The sequence below is a fragment of the Anabas testudineus genome, chromosome 15 (assembly GCF_900324465.2).
Source record: "Anabas testudineus chromosome 15, fAnaTes1.2, whole genome shotgun sequence".
NCBI lineage: Eukaryota > Metazoa > Chordata > Actinopteri > Anabantiformes > Anabantidae > Anabas > Anabas testudineus.
In genome coordinates this window covers 4,285,490-4,311,270 of record NC_046624.1, presented here as the reverse complement: position 1 = coordinate 4,311,270, position 25,781 = coordinate 4,285,490, and the positions used below count along the sequence as shown (strand labels likewise).

Below are 25,781 nucleotides of genomic sequence, written 5' to 3'. Positions count from 1 at the left end.
ACACTATCCTCACTAATTAGTGAGGCCTGCAGAAGGAAACTGAGGCTGAACTTATTTTGTTTCCTGTTTATTTTTTATTAATATAACTATTTATCACATTTTATCACATGAATCTTAGAATCTTATCCCAAAGACATTCTTATCTTATCTCTATATCAAGCGCTGGGCAAACCTGCTCCTGGTGTTGTATTTGAATCCCTATGTCAGAGGTGAGCAAACCTGGTCCTATCCAGCGCTGATTACCTGGATCAGGTGTGTTCAGTCAATCAGAAGCTGAAATAGTCAGTGAGTGGTGGAAAAGGCAGGGATAGTGTCCCTCAAGGGTCGGAATGGCCTGCCTCCACCCGGTATTGAAATCTGAACTATCCTTCTTTCTGTGACAGCTAAGCTTTAGGAGTTTTTTTCCAATAAACTACTTCCTGTCTATTATAACTTGAACGTTAGTCTCTAGAATGTGTTAAACTCTATGAGTGTAATGTAATGCAGACTTTAAGTAGACTGACTGACTGACTGACTGACACTCCTGATGACTGACATAAGCAGGGTTGTCTCAGTTTACGATGTGTTAACTGATCTTTATTTGTAAAATCTATGTAATGCACGTGTCCCGTCCTATGGTACCAGTGTTTTATGTGATTTCCATATTTACTTGTAGTGGTATGATAATATCTTGCTTTTTGTACAGTGTTTGGACTTGAAATTGCTCAGCAGTTATGTCTGATTTGTCTCTGTGATATTAACATGTAGTAAATGACTTCAATATATTACCTAATACTGTAGGTTGCCACATTTTGCATTCATTTGAAGTCATTTAGAATTATCAGCGGGCACAGAGCTCTTAATAAACCCACAGAGGCATGAGTGACGGTGTAAGTAGAACATTTGATGGGGATTTTTGTGTTAAAACCTGGACTGCATCTCTGCTAGGGCTGAGGATTGCAGAGCAGAGAGCACCTTGCCCTGATCATCTGACGGCAGACGGCTCCTCCCCGCTCCCCTCAGTCAGTCTGCCACGCAAAGCAGCGGCTTGGGCACAACTCTTCTCGCGTTTCTCTACACAGGCTCGTCTGCGTGCGCCGGAGACGGAGTCGAGTTATCCACTTTGAATGAACAAGGACTCCGTTCCTCTCCGGTGTCTGCTTTCCAATGAATCAGTGATGAGACTGTCGGAGGGGAGAGGCGGACGCTTTTCTTCTCTGTGGAGCGGCCGTGCGCAAAAGTGCGCTCCGCGGTTCAGCATCGTCGTCACCCGCCGCTCCTGAGATCTGCCCAAACCCAAGAGGCGCGCTGAGATCCCCACCGGAGCCCCTCACGGAAGGTAACCAGATTTCCTCCAAAGATTTCTTGCACTTTGGCTCTGTGAAATACACAGCTCATTGACGGCTCCTCGGCTCTCTCTCTCTCTCTCTCTCACACACACACGCGCTTTTGTGCAGTACTTGAATCTTCAGCGTATGAAACAAGGATGTTTTATGCTTTTGAATTCACGGGCGATTAATTGATCAATTATTAAGCTTGAATTAATCCGGCATGGCCTCGCAGCAAGATAAGTCTGTGACATTTTGAAACATGACCATTCATTCATGTGAAATGAGTGCCTTGTCTCTTCCCTGCAGTTCACATTTAAATCCTCTGTAATAGAGTATTGATCAAACTAATTAAAATGCTTCATCTAACATATGAGCTTTATAAGCTCCCAGGAGCACACTGTTCTGTAGAGCCTGTAGAATTTGGGACATATAAAACCAGCTTCATATTAATACTTTTGATGGCCTTAAAAGTTTTGAGTGAAATGTAGAAAGTTGGCGTGTCTAAACAGTCATTCATTGAAGTTCAACTAGTAGTGCTGAGAGCTATTGGATAACAGCTGGAATATCTCCCATGCTACTGTATGTTGAGTGTGTGAAAGCCTATGATCAAATCGCAGCACAGACTTCCTCAGACAAGAGGAACTAATGATAATTACCACCCTCTTGTACTTGGCGAAGTGCAGCCTTGATGTAGCTTTGTTTTCCCCTCAGCATCACCTCTCCTATATCTGGTATCAGAGGCACCTAGTGAAACTCCAGCAGCCATGCGTTAACGTCACGGGATGCAAATTGCCACAGGTTGTGCAACTCACCTTTAATTATGAGCATGTGGGTGTTGGCTTGGCTGAGCTGGGTTGCTTGGAGCTGCAGGTTTTCTCTTAAGCAAAAGCAGGTGTTTCACTGGGATAAGTTCACAGATAAAATTCAAATAGAAAATACAGTTTTGCTGCTGTAGCAGCAGTCGTGTCCTGTCCCGCGGCTAAAAACGGGTATAATATCCATTTATACAGGCTTTAGTAACAGGCAACACTCCTGACAGAGAGAGATTTAATCAGGCATACAGCAGGTTTTAGTGTAGGTCATAGTACCTTGAGTAAATCCCCTTTTCTGTGTGCACAAGTTATCAAAAATCTAATCTGGCTAAATAAATGAACTAAAAGAAAGAAGTATTTCAAGGAATACACTGGTAACGATGACTATATAGGTCTAAAATGGGATACAGACTGACAACAAAGGGCTAAAGGTCAACATGAAGCGGCGTTGCCCTCATTATTTTCATAGCCGACTAATGACCATGAACGGAGCATCTGTGTGTTCATCTGCAGCCAAACGGCGGCTTTCACTTCCAGTATGTTTGAACCTAACGTGGACTGTAAGTAACGGCGAAGTAAAAGAGAAGGCGGCAGAGTGGACGGTCTGTGGGATTTTCTCGACAGCGAGTGTTCATGAGTGTGGTTGTAAACATGATGGCGGTCCGGGGAGGTGTTATGATTTCTAAATCCCCCAAAGAAAAGTCAAGGTGTCTCGGTGATGTATGTCCGGGACAGATATACAGCACCGGTGGATGTTACGACATAATATGAAGAGCGTTTCATGTGGGCAGGAGGTAGGGGAAAGAAACAGCTGCTTGTGTACACTTTCCTGTTATTATGTCTTTATTTTGGATGGGTGGGGTGGAGGGGGGGGGGGGGGGGGGGGGGTGGTGGTGGAGTTGATTCAGTTGGCTTCACTTGAGCAGAGAGGGGGTGGATGAGAAGAACAACAAAACCAAAGTGTGTTTTCCTTTCCTCAACGTCTCCTAATCAAGAACAATAGAAAATAACAAGCGAACGTAATTAATATTTGATGAGGTTATGTTTGTTGAATTAAAGGATGAACAGTATTCGCTGTGGCACACAGGCGTAGCTGTTAAAAATGGAAATGAACTCCAGAGTTCTTCCACTTTTTGTGGTTGAGGGGTTTTGGTGGATTCTCCTTTATTAGGAGATTTAAAAAAAAAAAGGATTGAGTGATTCCTGCCATACAAGCTGCATGATACAATCTCTTTTCTTTATTTGCTATATTAAAACCAAACTAACACTCAAATATTCTTTTCTAAATAAATTGGAAATTATTGCTGTGTTTATTTGGCCAAACAAGCAATTACTAAAAAAGAAGAAATGTTTAAAGAATGATGAAGAAAGGCTTTTTTCAACCGCCATTTTCTGCAGTGATAGTGCACATTAGTGCTCTCCAGGGGCGTTGTAAAATTCATGGTACTGTAATATGATTGGTTCAGTATCTTTGTGGGTAGCCATTAAAACAGAGGGCCGATGTTTCTTACTCTGACCTGTGGAAAATTTCCCTTTTTTTTGCCTTACTCTGTGACTTTGTTTGCTAGTTATACCGGGATGCTGAGGTCACAGCACTTCTTATTTGCTGTGAACAGGTTTGAACGGTCTCGGCAGCCTGCACACATAGCTACGGCAAGCCCCGAGGGAAAAACATGTCAGTCATTCACCACCTGAACTAATTAAAGCAAGCTAAACATTTTTTAAACCCAATTTTGAGTTGAAGTGATTTAATTTATGTGACTGACAGTTATTTCGTTTATAAAAGCAGAGCAAGAGGGAAACGGCCGACCACGTCTGCCTCTGTCAGTGTGCAGTAATGACTCTATGCAGGAGCCAGCATGTGCCAATGGAAACTCAGTCTGGGCCCAAGTAGAGAATACTGAGTCGTTCATTTTGGACCCAGCTGATTAAAGCTAGCTGATTTTCTTTCTCTTATTTTGGACAAACCCAGCACAGAATGTGGGGAATCAGTGGTGATGTCAGCAAGTTAGGTGAACTGGCTTCTACCTTTCTAACTGTGGCCAATGAGACTGGCTCGCTTACTTTCACTTTCTGGAGCACAATGAGTCATCGCAAATTGCTGGTTTGATTTGATTGTTGTAAAAAAATCCTATTTCTTAAATTACATATATATAACCAATGTCATATGTGCTTGTTAAAAGGGAGAAAGGGAGAACTTTTCATAGTTATGTCTAAAAGTTCACCACTGTAAATCTGCAATATCATTATAGCTGTTATTCACTCACACAACCAGGGATGGATTCAAGTTTTACGACTAAATCACACTACGTATTGTCTGGATTAAACCGGCTGACTTCTATGGATGGAGTCAAAGAGTGGCTTCCTCTTGTTACCATAGCAGATGAATTCCCAAGGGTTCAGGTAACATTATTTCATGTGCACCCGGTTAAATAGAAGTTGTCAGCCGTCATGTGCTTGGTGAATGACGTTGATCTGAGCTAATGATCACTCTGTTCATCTCAGAGCTGCGGGACTTACTCGTAACGCTCTTGGCCCGAGGTGCACATGTGCGTGATTTCAAAACTGAGCTGTTTGACCCCGTGGATTCTCAGCCGTGCTAGCTATTTGATTCAGGATATTTGCATCACTGTGATTAGGTCAGATGAGTACAATCACTCATCCGGCATTGTGATAGCAATGTCATACAGAGGAGGATTTTTTGTGTGTGCCTGTAGAGTTGGATCTACCGATGTGGTAGTTGTTTGTATTATTGTTTTGTTTGTATAGCTGTTTCCTGCTCCCCATCCGGTCGAGGCAGATGGCCGTTTAACTTGAGCCTGGTTCTGCTGGAGGTTTCTTCCCCCAGGGGGAGTTTTTCCTCTCCACTGTTTGCCTAGTGCTTGCTCAAGTGATGATCCCCTGTGTCATCCCCCCGTGGGTTGATTACTGATCAGACTAGCATTTCATATCAGCCTTGTGGGGGGAAATTAGAGGATTAGCAACAACTTCATGCTTATTCCCTACGTATCTTCCAGGCTTCCAAATCCTGTGGAAGCCATTGTTATTTTAAGTAGCTTGGCAATTGAGCGTGCAAGCAAGCTCTAATTCTTCTAAGTCTTTGGAGATAGAGAGCAGCAGAAAGCCAGTATTTTGGAGCTACCTCCCCTGCTATTCAGGCCCTTTCATGATGTGAAAGTGAACCACTGAGAGTGCCGTAAAGCAGGCTGCCAGGACCTCTTCACTTCCATCCATGGTTCATACATATTAGATAAGTCACTGTAACTTACAGTACAGGGGCATAACTAGGCTAATGCCCAGATTTGCATATTTGTGCCAAATTCCATAATTCATGAGTTTGCAGCCGGCTGCTATCTGGTGCAAAGATCCACCTTGGTCCATATGTTGTATCTCTCAGGGGCTGATATGCACCATGTGTAGCAACAGCATAATATTAAAAAGCAGCACTGAGGCTGTCATTGCCAGGCACTCTGGAGCCGCGTCTTCATCATCAAAGGCCTCGGAGCCTGAACTCGGCCTTCGGGTGAGCCTCGTTAAAAACACATAGGATGCGATGACAGAATCAAAGAGCTGGCTTTTTTCCTGCTTAATTTTCTGCCGATCTGAAATAATAGGTGACGCTAAGAGCAGGTGAAAGAGGAGACAGCAGAGGGTGGCGACACCTTCTAGTGAACACATTTCACAGGCCACTTTTTTTTTTAATCAAGAGGTTCAAGAAAGCCTGACGCCGCTGTCACTGCCAAGCATTATGAAGTAGATTTGTCATTCCACTTGATGATGGGCTAAGTTTATTTATTCATTACCTTTGTTCTCTGCCTGCCTCAGATGAGTAGGCACCACGTCTCTTATTATTGGTGTTGGTGTTGTACAGCCTTTTTTTTAAAATATATATTTATATATATCCCACCCATGTCTTGTCGTATTTGTCAGATTAATGGTATCTCTCGCTTCGGAGAGATCACGACCCCGTCATGTGGAGTGAGATTTGTTTTGATTCAGATGCTTCTGCTCCACCATATGTATCAATTTCTTTTTGTGTGGGTGTGTGCGGTTTTGTGAGGCTGAGGAAGGGAAAGTAACAGATAGTGATGTGAGATATCTGTTGGTGAAATATGTTCCTCGTCTGTCAGCTGGCCTGAATGTTTGAAGCAACTAGAGTAACAATTCAATGAAATGATTTCCCAGCAGCGAGCTCTATTCATTTAGATGTTTTAAGATAATCAGGGAGCGGAAGAGGGACGTGCTGATTTTCTGAATGTGTTGCATATCAAAAGGGGTCAGATTGTTGAGATATTGTTGAATTCCCTTTAAAAAATAGATCAAACACTGACAGCCATTTGGAAAAGAACTATAAGCGTTGAATGTTCATTCAACAATACTTTGCAACGTAGCTGAAGCAGTTTTTTCCTTCCTTTGTCTTGTTCCTTTTCTTTACACATCACTGGTAGTAATTTTACATGAGCAAATGAATACTCATGAGAACAAAATGTCAAGCGTTGTCGGCCTCTTGGCTCCTGCTCTTGCCACCACCGAGAGCAACATTTGACATTTGTTCTAAAGGAGAATATCAGGGTTTGTATAAATTTTAAAATTAGTTAGAGACAATGATTTAGGTTTATTGTTTGTAGATGAGATGCCCAACAAAGGCAGTGCAGGCAATCTGTGCTTTAATTTCCAAGTTAAACACAGAGGAGATGAACATAATGACGTTGCACTGGCCTTCAGTTCTCGCAGAGCTAAGCTGTTGTTGATGTAGGAAAATGATTACCAAAAGCTCAACAGGTCTTTTACAAGTAAGTTTAAATTAAGCATTCACACTAGTTGTCAGAGAAAGCTAAGTGACCTTCATTAATGACACTTAGAAAGGGTTCAACGGCTTCTTGATGCTGTGCTTGGTGCTGTCCATGGTGCTGAATGAGATGCCCACTTCCCTTTTTGCCACCCTCGAAGGGGAACACAGCTCCTGCGAAACATTGTTCCAGCTCCAAGTGTCACATTTAAATAGTAAACAAAAAGAAAATAATTAATTAAGAAAATAATTAATAGCATGCAATGTGGTGCATTTACAAAATAAGTAAATAATTCCAATTAATTGGTAGCTTAGCACTTAGGTTACATCGTTAGTGACCACAGTTCACATACTAAAAGCTGTTGCTTTCTGTTACAAAGAGGGTGTTGCTGCTCACCGCCTCGTTCCTGCAACCCGGTGTCACCTTACTTCAAGAGAACAAAAGTAGTGAATCTTTCCACGCTCCGCATTTCCAGAAACTCTGTGAGCATCACAGAACATTCATCCCTTGTTATGTCTTGAGCTATGCTAAAGCAGTTTTGCTTTTCTGGAAGTGATTCAGCAGCTCTCGGCAGAGTTGCACAAAGAACGAGCAGAAGCACAACACAGTGTAGTGGTGTATGTAGTTCAACTAAAACTATGTCATACTGTACCCTTATCAAAACAGAGACAGTCAGAGCCTGTTCACTGAACTATGGTCAATACCATGATTTAAATTACTGTGTATTTTATAGAAGTAGCCTTTTTTTCTTTTCTTCTAATAAAAGCTAATATTTCTACAGGGTGTTGTGTGACAGTACTGTCGCCTCATAGCTTGAAGGACTGGGGTTCTCATCTGGCTTGACACCTCCTGTCTGTAGTTTACATATTTTCCCCAGATATTCTAGCTTTCTTGTTCAATAACAGGTTAAATGATGACTATAAATGACCAGAATTTGTAAGTGTGAATGTTTATCTCTCTCTAGACTGGTGAGTTGTCCAGGGTGAACCCCTTCTCTTTCCCAATGACAACTGAGATTGACTCCAGCACCCCTGCCACCTTTAATACCAATATTCCTACATCTTTTATATTTGTGGATGAGAAACCTTCTTATAATCAATCTAGCAATAAGTATATCTAATAATGAGATGACACAAATATTAGTTTAATTTCTTGACTGTAAGAATTTTTTTCGCCAACAATGATGGAGACTGATAATTTTGGAAACCTGAAACAGTCAGTGGTTATTTTCAATGCTTACGGAGCTGACACTGAATTCTAATACAATTTACAGAACCTTTGTTTTGTACAATATGGTGCATATTGTATGTGTATACAATATGTACAACAGAGCAAACATTTTGAAACAGGAGTAGTTGATCGACTGAATATAATATTCTGGTCATCAATAAGGAATGTTACAAGAAAAATGTCAGTGTGATGTGATGATTTTCAGATTTTTTTGGTATATAATGATAAATATTTCAAGGTGTTGTACTATTGCTCGGACAAAAAGCTATTTGAAGATCTCACCTTGAGCAGATAGATTTTTTTTAGTGTTATCTGACAGTACAAACACTACACTAATACATATTTATTCGGAAAAATAATCACTGGATTGACTAAGCATTTAAAAAATGACTGTTAGTTGCAAACTCAATATAATGCTCTGCTTCTAACTCCACATATTTTCCACTGGAGTTTTTCCTCTCCGGCTAGAACCTGGCTTGACGTGTTGGTGGAGGCTGTCAAGGCTGTATGCAGCCTGAGGTGAACACCTGCAGACATTACTCAGGGTGGAAAACTACTCCATCCTGCAAGCTTTTCATGTAGAAGCAAGTAAATCAAGATGCGTATCCTGTTGTTGATACTGATTATTTATACCTATAGCCACAGCTTGTCACAGCCCTAAACTGTTTGTGACTATGCATCATCTCTGGGGATATAAAAATCTAATTAGCATAAATCTTTTGACGCTACCACTAAATACTGCAACTGAATCACTTTAAAGCTCATTCAGATATTGGGTATATTGAGATTAACTTTTAAATGCATCGGTGTCCAGATTTTTCCATTTCACTTCATATTTGTTCACAAACACTAATCTTGTAATTGCATCATTTGTTGTTTCCACAAATCTACCATATGTGTATAGCAGATGTTCAGCATGTTTATCATTAAGTGTTTATTGTTTGATCAGTTATTAAGAATGAACAGTGATAATTTGGGTGTAAGAGGATAATGATGATTATTTTCATTTTCTGTCCCTTTTAGTTTTTATCATCTAAGCAAAAAGCCACATTATCTCATAAATGGAATTCTATCAAATCACAGTAACTGATATGCAGCCTAATATGATTTGGAAATAAGATGTGCAAAGCTTGTTTTTTTCTGTTAGTTCCTTAGTATATTAACGACATATGTGATTCATTCGCATTGCATCTTGTTCCTATTTGTTTTTTCAATATTCATGTATGACTGTAAATTAACCCAGTTGGTTGTTAGTAGTTTAGTCTAAAGTAAATATTTCATGGCATGCAGATGAAAAGCATGTGTTCATTTTATGTGTAGATATTCCACTACACATTTGTTCATATTTAAATATCAGAAACAGATTTGTCCACAGTTGTGTTGTACAGGCATGAGGATAGAATTTATAGTTTTTTTCATATTATCATGTTTCATCAGGTCTTTGTTTGTTTGAGGAGTGCATGTGTGATAAAAAAAGAAAAAAAACTTCCAGGTCCAGTAAATGGGATAACTCGAGGCTACTTCAGTCCAGTGAAAAATGGACAGAATGCGTCCCTCACCTTCAGAATGAGTTTTCATCACAGGGATTCCTCTTTACATCATATCCCCTTAATAAACTGCAAAAGGATTACAGGGTGTGGGTTGTGATCTGCTCCAGAACTCTGGAGCACTGTAGGTATTAGCTATGGCATTTGATGTGAGCTTCCAAGGTTTCAAAGCATAACATACCATCCTCATTACATCATTATATTTAAAAGAGAAAGGTGGTTTGGGCCATTGTCTGCAATAGTGCTGAAAGTGAGCTCATGTTTTTGCCTTTATTTGAGGTAGACAGAAAACCTGACTTGGCCATAAATACCTACAAAATCAAATGAAATGTTTTTACAGCTGAAACAATCGGCCCCTGATTAGTTATTTGTAAGGAAATTAATCAGAAACACATTTTAGTTGATTATAAGACCCAATTAAAAATGCCAAAGGTTTCCTGATTCCAGCTTCTCAACCATGAATATGATCTATACTAAAAATGATCATATTGGAGTTTTGTGGAATGAATTCACATTTTTGAATTTTCTTAATATGAATAAATAAGCTACATATTGATCATTAGTTTACTGCATTTATAAAGATTCTTTTATTTTTAGATTCAATTTAAACAAACTTTCAGACCACTGTAGAACAAAAGTCATTGAAAGAAAATGTGCTTGTCTGACTTTTAGTGTTTTACTTATAATGTTGAATTATAAGTAACATTTTTGTTTATTTGTTTGACGCTTGATGTTTAACAAGTGAAGCAATAAAAGCTGCTCAACGTAACTTGGAAACGTAATGCTGCGTTTGTGTCAAATGCAAGAAATCTGACTCCAAACCACTGGCATGCTGTTTTGCTTTTTCATTTTCAAATGGGTGATGTCACTAGAAAACCACTTTGAGTTGTGACTCAGTCTGTCTTCCAGAGCAACAGATGCATTTGCATTGGACTGTGATTTAATGCAGGGAGCACTCCACATGGTAAAACTCATTGCCCAGCAAATTAAACCATTACATCCCCAGTTGGAGTTAAATATGGAGAAAATACTCATTTAATGTCTGATTACTCCCTAATACAGCCATCGAAACAATGGCAGCGACTCATTCCCACAAGTGAATTCTGCTTCTTTGCAAGATAATGGAGGCGAGTGCTTGTCAGGGTCACTGTGAAGTTTTATTAAAAGATGCACGCTAAGGATACAAAAAAAAAAATCATCTGTTTGGATTCATTATGAGACGGCTCTCTAGTCTAAAGATTTGTCTTCGTTATCCAGCCAAGCACCAAGCAGATAACACTGCCTCATTTACTTTCCGAGCCTCAATTTTCCCTGAACGATAATGCAACTTCTCTTTTGTGTGGCTGTGGTAAAGACAAGCAAGCCATTTTCAGTATGCACGCAGGATTACAAAGGTTAATCATCAATTTAAAGCTAATCTTTGTTAAATACCAATAGAAGCATGGTGTGTGCTAGAGAAAGATATAATCAGGCGAGCCCCAAAACAATCCTCCAATCTAAATGAAGTGAAAGATGGTTAATCTGCGGTTTATAGCAGGGGTTGATGAGCAAGGGAGGAGGAGGAGGACTGCATCACTCTTCTCAGCTGATACTCAAATGTTTCACTGTTTGCTAAGTTATGTTGTTGCTTCTTCTAGGCCACTTCTTGACATGTTTTAATCAGAACAATGTTGAAAGTCCTCAAAGAAGCACAAATGGTCTTTCCGAGGTAGAGTGATTTCAGTCTGTCTGAAGAGGAGTTTGTTGGAAAAAGTGTACCTCATATGTATCTAGTCTTGACTCATTGTTGCTATGGAGTTGAGATAATTATGCAATCAAGGATGAGATCCCTCTTCCCCAGTCTGGGAAAATGTGTAATTAATTTTCTCCTTTTTGTCTCAGTTAATATGCAGGCGACTGGGAACACAGGATCCTAGTCATTATCTGTTCTGGTCTGGTCTAGTGAAACATGTCTGCCAAGTTGGCTAATTAAAATTTGAGCTATAGTTTCCACCCTGTTCATATTTGTCAAAAGTGGCACTTGTGATATTGGAAAAAAAAATGACACAAGATTTTAGAAGCTTAGAAATGATCATGCATCTATGTACAGCAGAGTGGGGGAAAAAAGGAGAAACTGTCCAGTCACTGGATTGTAAGTCACAAAAAAGGTTCACAAGACTAATTAGAAAATTCATTAAAATAAATGTAGATATTGTCATGAACAAAATAGGTAACAAGTTACATTAAATGAAGTAGAATATTCATTACAGCTTTTTTTCAGGCCTCCTTTTAGATTTCGCCCTACACTGGTTTGAACAGTGCAGGAAATGAAAGTTTGATATTATTGTTGTCAAACTTTTTGACTAATAAGATAAGCTCAGGCCACAACATTGCATTTCCTATTAATCTAAGTCACTTAAGTCTCCTGGGCAAGCATTTACAATAATGGGAAATAGAATCAGCTCACCTTAATGGCTGAGCCAGTAATTCCATTGACAAGGTAGGCTCCTTTAATAAAGATAAGCCTCCAGGAAAATCAATAACCTGAACTAATTTCAAAAGGACTCCGACTTGTCTAGACAAACAGAGTATTCACACCTCACCAAACTAGGCTCACAAGCCCGTTCCTAAAAGCCTTGTTTCAGAACGCACTAAGGCTGTTTTCCCATTGCTGCTACAACAAATAGCAACGAAGCAGGCCAATGAGCAAGCATGCAGATGCCCTTTCTGTGATTTCCTTTTTTTTATTTTTATATTCTCCCATTAGGCCTCTGATTCTGGGTCTACAAACTTCTCTAATTAAGAATTCGTCTTCAGCAAATTCCCCTATAAAACGGCCCATGCTGCAGAACGTGGGGTGATAAAGGGACTTATTGGACCAGCGACCTCCTTTGCCTCTTATCTCCCATAAACACTTCAGTTGGTTTTACAGGACCATGGAGGCAGTGGAACGAGCAATAAGCCAAAGGGGGATAGTGGGGGGGCTGATGACTTATTCATGAAGAACAGTACAAGAGCATATAGATGAAATTGACAGTGAGGAGTCATCATACTATGAGTTGGTATGTAGTGCCAATAAGACTTTTCTCTTGCTTGAAGTTGATTTATCTCTGGCCTGGGCTTCAAGTCAGCGCTCCATGGTGACTTTTAAAAGGGTAAAGCACTCATTAGCTTTACCAGGGCTCTAACATTAGCTTGTGGGTTTAGCATCACAGCAGAGCCGAGCTTTGTCTCTGCTCTGCTGTGAAAGTCACCCTGCAGATATGACATGATGTTTTATTCCTTCTATCTTCTTAACCCGATTCTGTCACACACCCAGAGCAGCACACGCATCGATATTGTCATTAGGTCTTCGTCTATTTAAATGGGCCTGAAATTCTCCGCATGCACCTCACCTCTGTTTTCCTTTTCGTGTGCATTAGATTCAGTTAAAACCAGGACTTTTTCATTTTTTTTTACTCAAACCTCATCTCAGTTCGTGCATGCTCTGGTGACTTTAACTGATGGCAAATCCCACCTCTCTATGCAGGCTGAACACAAGAAGTGTATGACAGGACTGCATTTAAACTGCTGCTTGTGTTGTGTTCGCCAGAAAGAACAAGAGGCGAAAGTATAAACTAACGCAGAGCGCCAATACTTGTGGTTATCCTTCCTTGAAAATGTCTGTAAACAGAGCCTCGCTGGCAGTGGGAACTCCACTTAAAAGCAGATGCAAAGCCCAGCTGGCATGAGAGTTTTCATCTCCTCTCAGGCAGAGTGGACATTTTGCACTGAGGTAAGGCCGACCAGCAGCCCAGTGCTACATAGGCAATGGTGCGGAGCAGCGCGAATGCAAATGCTGTAAACATTGTAATGATAGAGCGTATGACAGACGGGTGGCGCTATGACGGTTCACATCCTCCCTCGTCTCTGCCCAGTCGGAGCTCCGAAGCACTCCCAGCTTCAGAGGCAGACACTTGGCACGGGGAAATGGAGCTGGAGATGGTGATTATAGATAAACACTTCCTTATGATCTAGTTTGCCCTGCAAGTAGGAAATTACAAGGATGTTGCTCAAAGTTGAGCTCACAGGCAACTGAGTTTATTTGCCTCCAAGGTGCCAGTGTGCACAGTCAACAACTGTGCTCAGTAAATGATGCTGAGCACAGTTTGTGTGCAATCGACCATCAATTTGACAAACACCGATTTATTTGTAGAGCTAAAATACAAATAATCAGTTGACGGATGGATTTTTTTTATTGGAAATATTAGAGATACCTTTCAGTTTAATAAAGAGAAATACTCAGAATGCTCATTTTTCCCACTACTCATTAAATTCACATATTCCACAAGTCAACATTAAGTTTAATTTAAAAAAACAAACGTTTGCATGAATCATAAACTTTCCTTTTAACTAATGACTATGTATGAAACTTGTATTTCTTAATGCTGTAATTTCTTTCACTGAAATGAAGAGAACTGAAATGTCACATTTCAGTCCTTAGAACAACATCTTTGTGTTTCCCTGCGTGTGGATCAACACCAAAAACAAAGAACAATTGTGAAATTTGTCTGTAATAAATTAGCTGTGATGCTGACACAGTTGATGAAAAGAGTGTCTTAGCAAGTCTAACCCCCCCCCCCCGAGCTGATACAGTAAATGACTAAACCACTGCAACCCACACAGTCCGATCTCCTCTGATTAAGTTACAATCAATGACCAGCATGTGAAGCGACAACTTGAATTACTTATGCAGATGAGGTCGTGTGATACTGTGAAAGTCCAGGTTCAAGGTCGTGGCTGAACGGCATTCCAGAAATGACATTCAGTGTCACTGTCTGGTTCTCTTTCCATTCCCCATCTGCATGTCTCACAGTTACGCTCCACTGATTTGTCAAATGCACGTACTGCTCAAGCAAATGAAGCCAATCCAGGCTGTGCACTAATGTGACGGTCGAGTCATGTGCACTAGAGGTCAGCTGATTGCTCCTCGCTGACTTTCTCCTACTAACTTTTCCTATATCAGTAAGTGACTATAGATTTGTTGTTGCAGCTTGCTGGACGCCTTTTCTACCTCAGCATGCGACGTGAACGCTGGTGTACGCAGTAGACACCACAACCAGCACCGACACATCTAACCGTATAATGCTTTGACTGCTGATGCGAGCAAACACACAGACACCCCAGTGGGAAATGGTTTTAAGTTGAACGCATTATTATCAGCTCACTAACTGCAGCCCGTGTGTTGAATCACTTCGGCGCTTGGCAGCCGACGCAACATCACAGAAGGTCCAAATACTAAACCTCAAGTTCTGCAGAGCTGAATACATATTTGTCATGGCAGGAAAGCACTGGCAGATCTGCAGAGTGCACCTTCCAATAGGATGCTGCTGTGCCAAAGTGAGAAAGGTTTTCCAAGTTATGTAGAACTGCACACAGCAGCTGCAGCTTGGGGAAATAAGGAGATAACCAAGTGACCTCCTTGGAGAAAATGGTCAGTAGTGTATAGAGTATGTACCTTAGTTAAAAAGTATTACGTGCCTTGTGCTAGAGTGCAGCTCACGCAGTGCATAGCTCAAGCTTTAGCTAAGGTGAGAGTACACTGAGTGTGCTACTTAATGTTGTTTATGAGCTCCAAGATTGATGCTGTTTAATAAACAACACAACACAATCATAAAAATCTTTAAACATTGTACATTTTTCTGCACTTTGCTCATCAGAGCTGTGATATCTTTGTCAGCACCCAGCAGGCCTTCCCATGGTTTTTTTTTTTTTTTTCTCATTAAACTATTCATCAGATCAGCCTCATCAAAGATTAAGAGCATCCTCACAGTTCATTACAAGATGCCCTGCTTTTTATTTGATGAAGTAATTCATCCATAATGTATGTGTATATTGCAGTTTGCAGGATGCCTGCGAGATGGGAGAACAGCGGCGGCTTTCTAAAGGCTCGCATCGCGAGAATAGAGAAGAAAGTCGGCATTACAGAGTGTTCCCTCTGCGACGAACTGTGTGGCAATTACTTTACACGGAGAAGATCAAACTCATTGTAGGAGCTAGTAAAGGGTTGATGGGAAAAGCATGATAAGAATTACAGTAGCACTCAATTGGTGGAGCTGAATTAGCTTTATCTTAGCGTTGGAGATGAGGAGCCTGTTGTTGCGGATAGCATAGGTGCTTTGTCAGAGGTGGCAAGCTGAATGAGCATCATCGGGCCACTCTCTGATTGAATTCCCTCTCACACACTGTTGTTGTTTCTGACCGACCGTGGAACAGTTCTCTGAGTGAGTCAGCGTCCCCGGGATTGGTTGCCTCCGCTCATGCAAGGGCGATGAGCAAGTCAGCTTATTTTATCAGCGCAAATGCCTCCTGGGAATCCAGACAATGTCAGTTGATGCTTGAAATAAATCTCAGAGCATTGACAAATGTCAAAGCTAAACTGGAGGAAGACTAGGCCGGGGAATTCAATGAGGTAACGCAGACAGAACAATCCTGTGCCAGTTGAACAGTGATGTGGTAATTTGAGGGTATTGCTATGAAGAAATGACAGTTTGTGGATCTGTTTCACGCTTGTAATGCCTAAAATCAGGAATACTACTGTATATGATCTAATCATGCTATGAGTTGTTTGTTGATGCAGATCTTTATGCAGATCATGCTAGTGTAACATAAACATACATTTGTTTATTAGGGACAGGCCTTCATTGAGTTGGATGTCTCATGTTGTACTTGTGCACAGATGGCAGTGGGCAGAAGGATTGGTAATTGGAAGAGATAACGTTACACTGAAGAGATAAAAAAAAAGAAAAGGCTGAAAAGGTCTATACTGTGACGATTTAACTCAGTGTGTGGACGGCCACTGTTAAAGCACTGTAATTAGTGCCTGGGGCCACATGTGTCTGGGTGTACTAGCAAATGACAGATTGCACCCTCTTCAAGTCCGTAATGAATGCCTGTGGTGGCATGTGGGTGTGGATTAGGTCATTCTCTTACTCATATGCTCCAGAAATACCCAAATATTGGTTACCATCACAGCTGCAGTGTAATTTCGTCTCAAAATAAGGAAATGTGTCTCCGTCTTCAGTGTCACTGTGTCAGCTAGAACCGTCTGTCTCAATATTAGATAACTCCCGTGCTAAATTGGCATAGATTTTTTTTTCAGACGTCTCAGACTGAAGGTTGAAAGTCTGTTTGTAGTGTATAACAAATCAGAAGGTTTAATTGCTGCCGTTGATTTGGACCTAAATATTCCAATCTAATTAAACTAATACATTTCACTAATGAAGACCAAGCCACTTACAGGTGGGGTGAAGTAGGGGTTTTATGATAGCTGTACAAGGTGAAGCAGGAAGTCAAGTGGGGATCGATAATAGTCTAGGCTGTGCTGCAGTGAGGAGCTCAGGGTGGAGGCCGTGTCATGTTGAGGCTTCACAGCCTCATCTCCTCCCCTGTGGATCCTGTAGTGAAAGGCATGAGAGGGCCTGCATAATGAGTTCAGTTAGAGCTGACGTGAACAAGTGGTTAAACAAACAAGCACAGGAAAGGGAATTAGAGCAATAAGTGGTCTTTGTTCAAAAGAAAATGAACCTAATATTACTTTTAGAATTATTGTACAACATGATGATCCTCCGTAGAATCATTTCATCGAAATACACATCTCTGTTCCATCATATCGAAATATTGTTTCTTGATATCTTGGCAGTAATGATGTGGACAGAGGAAGTGCTAAAATGACCTTAAATCAGTTTGAGTGACTTATCCACCAGGTGGCTCCAGAGGAGAATAGTGCCGTGGTACTGCCTCCAGTGGCATTGCAATGACGTATTGTCATGATTTATGCGTGTATCACATTGGATTTCAATATGAGTTGACATTAACCTCGCTATCAAATGGAGATAATATTCTTTCTTGTAATTGGTAGACAGTTCATATAAAGTGCTGTACTGAGAAGAGGCATTTTGGGTAATGCTAGCCAGGCAGTAGCAATATCTCTTTAGACACATGATTTCAGGAGCTGCCACCCTTTGTCAATAAATGGCTCCAAAAGGCAGTTGGAGGTTAAATGCCACACTTTTGGTCGCTTCACTCAAGGGCAGCCCTGTTGAAGTTTCTGGAGCAGGAAGAGCATTACTTATTCTCACAATTGCACGATTGAAAGTGGCACCTCTCTGTTCCTGAACTACCACAGCCTCCAACCTACGTACGCACCAGTAAGTGGCTGTAATACACCAGTAATCTAAAAAGATGGGGACCACTCTCTCATTATTTCTTCACATCATAGTCAAGCTGGCTGTGTGAGAGAACTGAAATGCTCAGCAGTGTTTAAATTGCCCCTTTAAACTCCTTTGAATGCTGATGCAAAGTGCATTTGTGTGTTTGGGATACTTGGTAGGGAATTAAAGATTTTTCTGGATTTGTTTTGCCCCAGAAACTGCATGTATTACTTAACTTAACTGCATTGGGAGAGTGTAAGGAGAGTGTTGCATGATGCAAGTGATTATATTTATGAAAAAGGTTCAAGACAGAGGACAGAATCATACACCTCAGGCCTCTGTGAGTAGTTAAAGCCTCAAGTTGTGGTCACGGAAATTAATAAATTGAGCCTGGAATCACACTATGAACCAAAAAGCATCCATAATTTAAAACCCATCATGTATGTGGGAGTACAGTTTCAGAGCTACAGTTGGATGTGTGTGGGTGGGAATTTTATTTGTACTGGTTTTGAGGGTCTGCTGGAGAGGGTGGCTGAAGGGAAAGAAGTGGGAGCAAAGGGGAAAGTGCAGAAGAAAATAGAAGGAAGGTGAGTGCGTTTCTGGATCCCAAGTGATACTTGTTTTAGGGGAAGGGTCAGCCCATCTAACAAGCGATCGTCTAACAATGCTGTGAGATACAAACAGAAACAACCAGGAGAGAAGGAGGTTTGTCTCGGCTCCACTACACATTCATTTATTTTGGCTTTGGCCATTTTGAAAACAAACCAATCTTCAGCTTTCATCATAGCTCTGTGCGTGTGAATGATTTAAAATATGTAACAATAAAAAATAGAATAGGAAGAATGATTAATACTTTTAACATGCTCACTTGAAATCAATCCATTTAACAGCACAAAAGCCACCTTTGTAATCAAGCTTTATTGCAGTAATAATTATTTTGTACTAACGTCTCTAATGAGTACCTATTAAAAAAAGCAAAGCTGCCCTGTACAATACCTGCTGCCCATTACAGTTAATGGCAGAGGGCCCTGCTGAGTATGAATGAGGGTTTGTTCTCTAGATGTATAGAGGCGGCTGTTTGGGTTAATTAGTGGGAACCTGGTTTCCCGTGGTGCCGAGAACCAGTGGAGCCTTCCTCTTAGCCCAGTGGGATATAATGAATAGTGCAGATCTGTTGGCTGTGCTCTCTGCTCAGGCAGCACGCAGCACTTTTGCTCTGCTGCCAGACAGGTGTTAAAGCCTTGATAATGGTCGGCGAGTGCGGCTTTTCGCGTGCAGGGAGGCTCTGTATCATGAGTTCAAGTGGAAATGCAGCATGCAGTAGGTGTGCCTTTCAGGGCTAATGCGCATAAATCAAACTCCATTAGAGTGAGCTAAAATTGTGATTCACTTCACTTCTCCTTTATTTAACTGATGACAACATTCATCATCATTTCTTCCTGTCCCAAACTGTTTCCCCCTCATTCTGGGTCTGACTGAAGTCAGACAGAAGCTCAGATAAATGTTAATGCTAAAAATAGTTACAAAAAATTTGCCTTTACAAAGTACAGAGCACCATTTTATTATGTCTCTTTAATGAATCCCACACTTTTGACGACGTGTTTTTTTGAGATAAAGATTCATTTTTTCCAGGATGTTGATACATTCCATGTAAATTAATGTGTTTACATCATTAATATACTTGATTGTGTCAATGCGTCATCTCACCCTAATCCTTAGTAATTAAATTCATATGTCTCTGCGTACTGAAACAAATCAAGCAGCAGAAATATTGGATTCTGCACAGCCGCAACCACTAACACACAGTAATAATGCACTGCTCAACAGTCTTACAAATCTGTCTCTCACATTTCCACCTGCTTTTCACCTTGTTTCACCCTGTCATGTCTGACCACACCTCCGTGCTCACACCTGTAGAAGATTAAAATGGCGCTCTTACAGAAAGCTTGAAGGAAAAACACAGAAGCGAAACATGCAAACTTCAGAAAAAAGAAAAAAAAAAAACAGTGACCAGGGCCAGGATTTGAATGTAGACTCTGTTCCTGTGTGGCAGCAGTGCTCACAATGAGACACCACATGCTCTGCGCTCTGCTCCCAGGTCTCACTGTGGTCATACCTCTCTGCCAACCTGCGAACCTGCGTAACCTTCCACTGGCTCCACGGTGCTGAGTAGAAATAGTCTCAGTTAAGCAGTCTGCCAAATAGGTGGCTGCCATGTGCCGAATGAAAACTAGAAAGATATGCATCAAGTGCTGAATAAAGCAATAAGACCCGGTGGAATGTTAAACAATGGCTCCTTCCAGGTGGTGCTGTGCTGTGAGAGGAGTGGGGGGAATTGGATGAGACAGAAAGCTCGTGTGGCTGCCTGGCTGTTAGCATTGGACTTGGCAGCTCTCTGCCAAGGAAACGCTGACAGGCAGGCGCGCCTGTCACAGCACATAAGTGCCTCCTCGCACAACCCCGGGCCCTGTAGGGCAGTTCGGCTCTCCTGTGTTCAGCTCACAGGCCCAGTCCTACACTCGGGCCGCACGTTGTAGTGAGAAACAGGGGCATGTGTCACAGCCTTTATATGGATGAAAGACTCTGTAAGGTGAGAGAAGGGCCACTGGTGTAGAAATGTGCTGTGCACACACTAGTAGTTATAATCTGCATGTACTTTGCTTAATTAGAAAGACAGCTCCTGTGATTAAATTGCATTTCTGAAATATAATAACTGCTGGACACTAAAACCAACTCAGGTGCACAGATTTCCTCAAGGTTATTTTTATGCTTGCCTCCTAATTGATGATCGTTTTGAAACATAATTTAATGATAGTTTCTAATACGACTAATTATGACTAAGTATGTTTTATTCACTGAGGATTTGGAGAAATCGCACAAGATGATATTTCATCAGCTTTTCTTTGTATCGAGGACAAAACACACAAACTGTGTATTTTCTGATAGTACTGTACTGTTGTTGAGGTTGGCCTTGAAATACTGCCAAGAATAAACTACTTACAATTACTAAAGTCCTTAAAGGAGCTGTAGAATGCAAATTTGCTCTTAAAGTTCATTTAGATGTTATTACAGTAATGTAGCTAGGTTAAGGTTTAGGGTGATGCAGTTAGTTGTGATGGTTGGGGTTAGGGTAAGGCAGTGCATGTGATGAATTAAAAATTGAAACTGAGTAGATTATGTCAATGAGTGTCCTGACAATGACTGCCATACAAAAAGTTATGTGTGTGTGTGTGTGTGTGTGTCTGTCTGTTTGTGCAGCCCGTTCCATGAGGGAATATCTCAGCTTGTTCAGATTACCTTACCGTGACCTTTGCAGTTGAAGCTGGATGTTTGCATAGCCTGGCCCGATTGTTTTGACTAGTACAGTGTGAGCAGCAGCTCTCTCAACTTGTTTTTCTCATGAAGGTATCTGAAAACGTTTTTTTTTAAATTAGATCCATGACATTAAAAAATATATACCCTATTAGTATTTCAACTGATGGCTTCTTGCTGCAAAGCGCAGGGACACTTTAACATGCTGTTTCCTGGTTAAGTCAAGGCAAACCATTTCATATGTGCATACTGGATACAAGAAAACCAGGCAAATGGGAAGTGGGATAAAAGCCAAAACAATAAATTTAAATTCCATCATAGTTATAATGTCTAATTTGAATGTCCTAAGTCTTTCACCATATGTTAGCTAAGTTTCATTGGGTTTTTTGTGTATCTTTCTTGGCAGGTGGAATCAGATTTACCTAGAAATGGGTAACTCATCTAATCCCCTGCAAAATCTTTTTCTGTTTATGTTTCCAAATCTCAAATCTTTTCTCTAAACGCCTTGAATTCAATGCTCCAGGAGGATCATATATATGTATTGATTCCAGCGCGGATTTTGATCTGCTGAAGGAAGACAAAGCACTCTGGCCTTGTCTTCTGGCCTCAGCTACACTTGCATATCTCAGACACATTTTCTAACGAGCTGTCTGGCTAAATGTTTTTCAGCTGGAGAAATTACAGTACCAATTGAAAGTGACTTTATAGAGTGAGAGGAGAAAGCAGATGGGAAGAGGGGAGATGAAAAGAGACTCGGAGAAAGATGAATTGAGATTATCCTTTTGAGATGATACACTTATAACAGACATGGACTGTATTTATGGCTGGATTGCTTTTTGAGGGGAATGAGGAAAGTGCCATTTCATTATAATACAGACATCCATTCTGTTTTATATGCCTGAAATCTGAAAGCCTTTTCTTCTCTTTTTGTTTTTGTGCTTCCCTACAGATGTGCTGTGGAGTGCCGATGATTTCTCCTCCTCCTCCCGTTCATATTCAGTGGAAGACAAAGACTGCATTTCCCACTAGTCTTGTTACCACTGAGCTCACGGACTCAGATCTGGTCCACAGCTAAGCCACTGTCTAATTTTCGTGCTTCGGTCTCTGCCATTCTACACTCTTCAGTCCATCACCATGGATTGTTTTCTGGCATCAGCCTTACTTCTGGTTCTCCAGACATATGCAGCCCCACCTGAGATTCTCCAGGTAGGATTTGGCATAACAGTGGGCCCAGTCAATGTCTCAGGAGATGTGCCTTCATCTCCTCCCCCAGGGACTAATAAAAGAGCCCCACACAGCATCATCATTGGGGTACGTAAAGGGGGCACAAGAGCACTGTTAGAGATGCTGGACATACATCCTGAGGTTGCTGTTGCTGCCACCGAGGTGCACTTCTTTGACTGGGATGAGAACTATGCCAAGGGCTTTGAGTGGTACCGTGAGTTGATGCCGTACTCTTACCCAAACCAGATCACAGTGGAGAAAACCCCAGGTTACTTTACATCAGCCCTTGCCCCTGAACGAATCTGTGCCATGAACTCCTCCATAAAGCTGCTACTGATCTTGAGAGACCCGGCTGAGCGAGTCATCTCTGACTACACCCAGGTGTACTTCAACCGCCTGGAAAACCACAAGCCGGTACAAGCCATTGAGAACCTGCTAGTGCGCAACGGTGCCCTGAATATTCGATATAAGGCTATTCAGAGGAGCCTGTATGACATTCACATGTGTAACTGGCTACGTCACTTCCCCCTGGAACAAATACACATCGTAGATGGGGATGCCCTGATCCGTGACCCCTTGCCAGAGCTTCAGAAGGTGGAGCGTTTCCTCAATTTGCCTCCCAGGATAGTATCTACCAACTTCTACTTCAACCAGACCAAGGGGTTTTACTGTATCCGAAGCGACGGTCGAGAGCGCTGTCTGCATGAGTCAAAGGGTCGTCCTCACCCAGCCGTTAACAGCACCGTTCTGCAACAGCTTCGCTCGTACCTAAAGGAACACAACCGAACCTTCTTCAGGCTGGTGAAACGCACCTTTGACTGGCAATAAGAAACCCAGATCACAAATAAAACTCAAAGGAGCCACTGCCTTGTCTGTGTTGAGGACAAAAAGGGATAAAGCACTTTACAGACTTACAGACATTTCAGAACCCCTTTGAACAGCCCCTTAATAACTACTGTTGTGATCTCTGGTTTCTGCAGAGCAGTTATATTTACATGATGAGGCAAAAAATATGAAAAACTGTAACTAGAGGCATAAGATTAAATGGAAAATTCTCCAAGCTTAATAAGTCATTCTGTCTGTGCTGGCAGTATTTAAGTGATCAAATTGCAGCGAAAACAAGTTTATGAAACTGATTAACTTTTTCCCTCTCTCTTGTTTGATATCCTCGTTCTTGATAATAAATTGTTCTGCTTTCAAATGTACCATGTTTCTATCTCTCTCTAGCTTGGTCTGGCAATCAAAAGCCCCCAAGCCCTCTAACCTGTGTTATTTAAGGAGTGTACGAAGATGGGCGGGGGCATTAGAATAAGTCTTTGATTTGCTGTGGTGAAAGGTAGACATTAATGCAAGGAAATGGGTACCCTGGAGCAGTGCTTTAGTAGTACAGAAATCACTAATGGCTTTGGACATTGAAGGTAGCCTGTGCCTGCAGCTAAATCAGCCAAATCTCTAAAGTCAGCAAACTGGAATCCAGGGAGCTTCAGTTGCATTTTGCCACAGTTCTGTTCAACAATTTGCTCAGGTGTTAAATGTAGTCATTCAATTATATGGCTAACAGTGCTGGAAATCATTTGCTAATGATACTGTATCCGTGTGGAGGCTTTTTTTCTCCGTATTATCTCTTTCCTGAATCACACTTACAATGCAGTTTTCCCAGAAACATCCTGTTGTGTCCTATACACACCAGATAGACGCGGCTCATGTTTCTTTCATTGATTAGGCTTTAAACAGCAGCCAAAGCTACAGCTCCGGTGGGAACTGATATTCATGTGATCTCCCCGCAATGTCTGCTGGAATAAGCACTATAACTCTCAGGAGGCAAACAGTCATTGATGCTACATTGGATCAATATCCAGAACATGGAAGGGGCGGTGTATAGCTGTGGGCTATACAGAAAGATGCTGAATTTTTATATGAATACTGTAGTTCATCGGGCATGTAGGTTGTTCATTTCTTTGTGTGTGCACAGTTTCTGTTGGATGACAACAAAATTGTTGCATTACAACAGAGGTTGTCATCCACCACAATGACAATTAACACTTCAGGGTTAAATTAAATCCTCCATCACTTATCTTGCTCGGGGACTCGTCTCCCTTCTTTTCCCCGAAGGGGATTTGGACTCCAGAGTCAGTCATGAGGGAATGGTGTGAGGATGCTGTGTCTAGACGTGCTCTTTCTAGGATCCCCTCTGTCGGTGCACACGCAGGTGAAGGCCTCCTGACAGCTACCTTGTGACCCTGGCCAATGCCTGTCTGCTCTGGTATGTATCACCCAGTCGCTCATCTAGAAGAGAACGAACTGTCCTACAGCACAAGCGGCCTCGCTCCACCGCAACAACACACACATATAAACACACATTACCAATCATTCCCAAGGTGTTACACTGGCGCAGCACAGTGTTTCTATTAAGCAGGTGGGCAGAGAGGACAAAAGGGCATGTTTTGCTTACAATCTGCAAGCGCACTCTAAACAGATTCCCACTTACAGCCTTTATTTATTTGAGGCAAAGCTGACTGAGTATGTTTGCTGTTTTGCAGAAACACTGGGAGCTGCATAGTGCAGCGGTAGCTGTCTAATGTTGGACTCCGAGGAGCTGCAGTTGAGCAATGGGTTGTTTAAGGCTGAGGATATTTTTATCAGCAAATCCCCTGACGTTAATATCATTGCAACAAATGCAACAATATGACTCTTTTATGGAGTTCAGCTTTTATACAGTGCGTCATGCTGTGAGTGCATTAGCTTCTTGAAGTATAAGCCAGTGCTGGATTTGGTTTTATATGGGATTCCTTTATGATAATAAAAAGATTAACTAATACTGCTATGTCAGATGTATCAATGTGTAATTCCTACTGTTTATATATAAAGGCCCCTACGGAGATTCCAGTCTTTATGTTGTTATTCTTGCACAGCCGGCTAAATGCTAGATATGATAGAACATAACATGAACATTATCAGGTTACTGCTCATCTGTGTCTCCACATCTCTTTGATGCAGGTGTTATTATCTTTTATGCTAGAATATATATTTCAGTTGAGTTTTTCCTTAATTAAACACCCTTCAGTGCACACTGTAGGCTTAAACCTAAAGAGAAAGAATGTCAGTGTGAATCTTTTGCAGCAAGAAGGTCTGGAAAGAGTTCAGTCTGACACTGATTAACCTCAGCACGAACTAAATGCCAAACTAACAGCAGCACCGTAGAGGTAGAGGTGGCTTTACCTGCTCAATATGGCTGAAATAGGTGCAGAACGACTGCTCGTTCACTTCACTCACCGCTGCTGTTTTCTACCTGACACAGAAAGATGAAATGCAGTGGAGCCATTTTCACAGCTGTTATTCCAGGTGCAACCATCTGGATTTACACCTATATGAGAATGATTAGGAT

At 41.4% G+C, this 25,781-nt stretch overlaps 1 protein-coding gene across 1 annotated transcript; it reads left to right on the top strand.

Annotated features, from left to right (window-relative positions):
- Nucleotides 1-1,018: 1,018 nt before the first annotated feature.
- Nucleotides 1,019-23,569, top strand: hs3st1l1 (heparan sulfate (glucosamine) 3-O-sulfotransferase 1-like1). Its single transcript, XM_026353965.1, has 2 exons — nucleotides 1,019-1,318; nucleotides 22,122-23,569. The coding sequence occupies exon 2, from the start codon at nucleotides 22,307-22,309 to the stop codon at nucleotides 23,222-23,224; it is 918 nt and encodes a 305-aa protein (XP_026209750.1). The 5' UTR covers nucleotides 1,019-1,318; nucleotides 22,122-22,306; the 3' UTR covers nucleotides 23,225-23,569.
- Nucleotides 23,570-25,781: the final 2,212 nt, after the last annotated feature.

Coding starts and splice junctions, on each gene's coding strand:
- hs3st1l1 (XM_026353965.1), top strand. CDS start 22,307: ATGGATTGTTTTCTGGCATCAGCCTTACTTCTGGTTCTCCAGACATAT.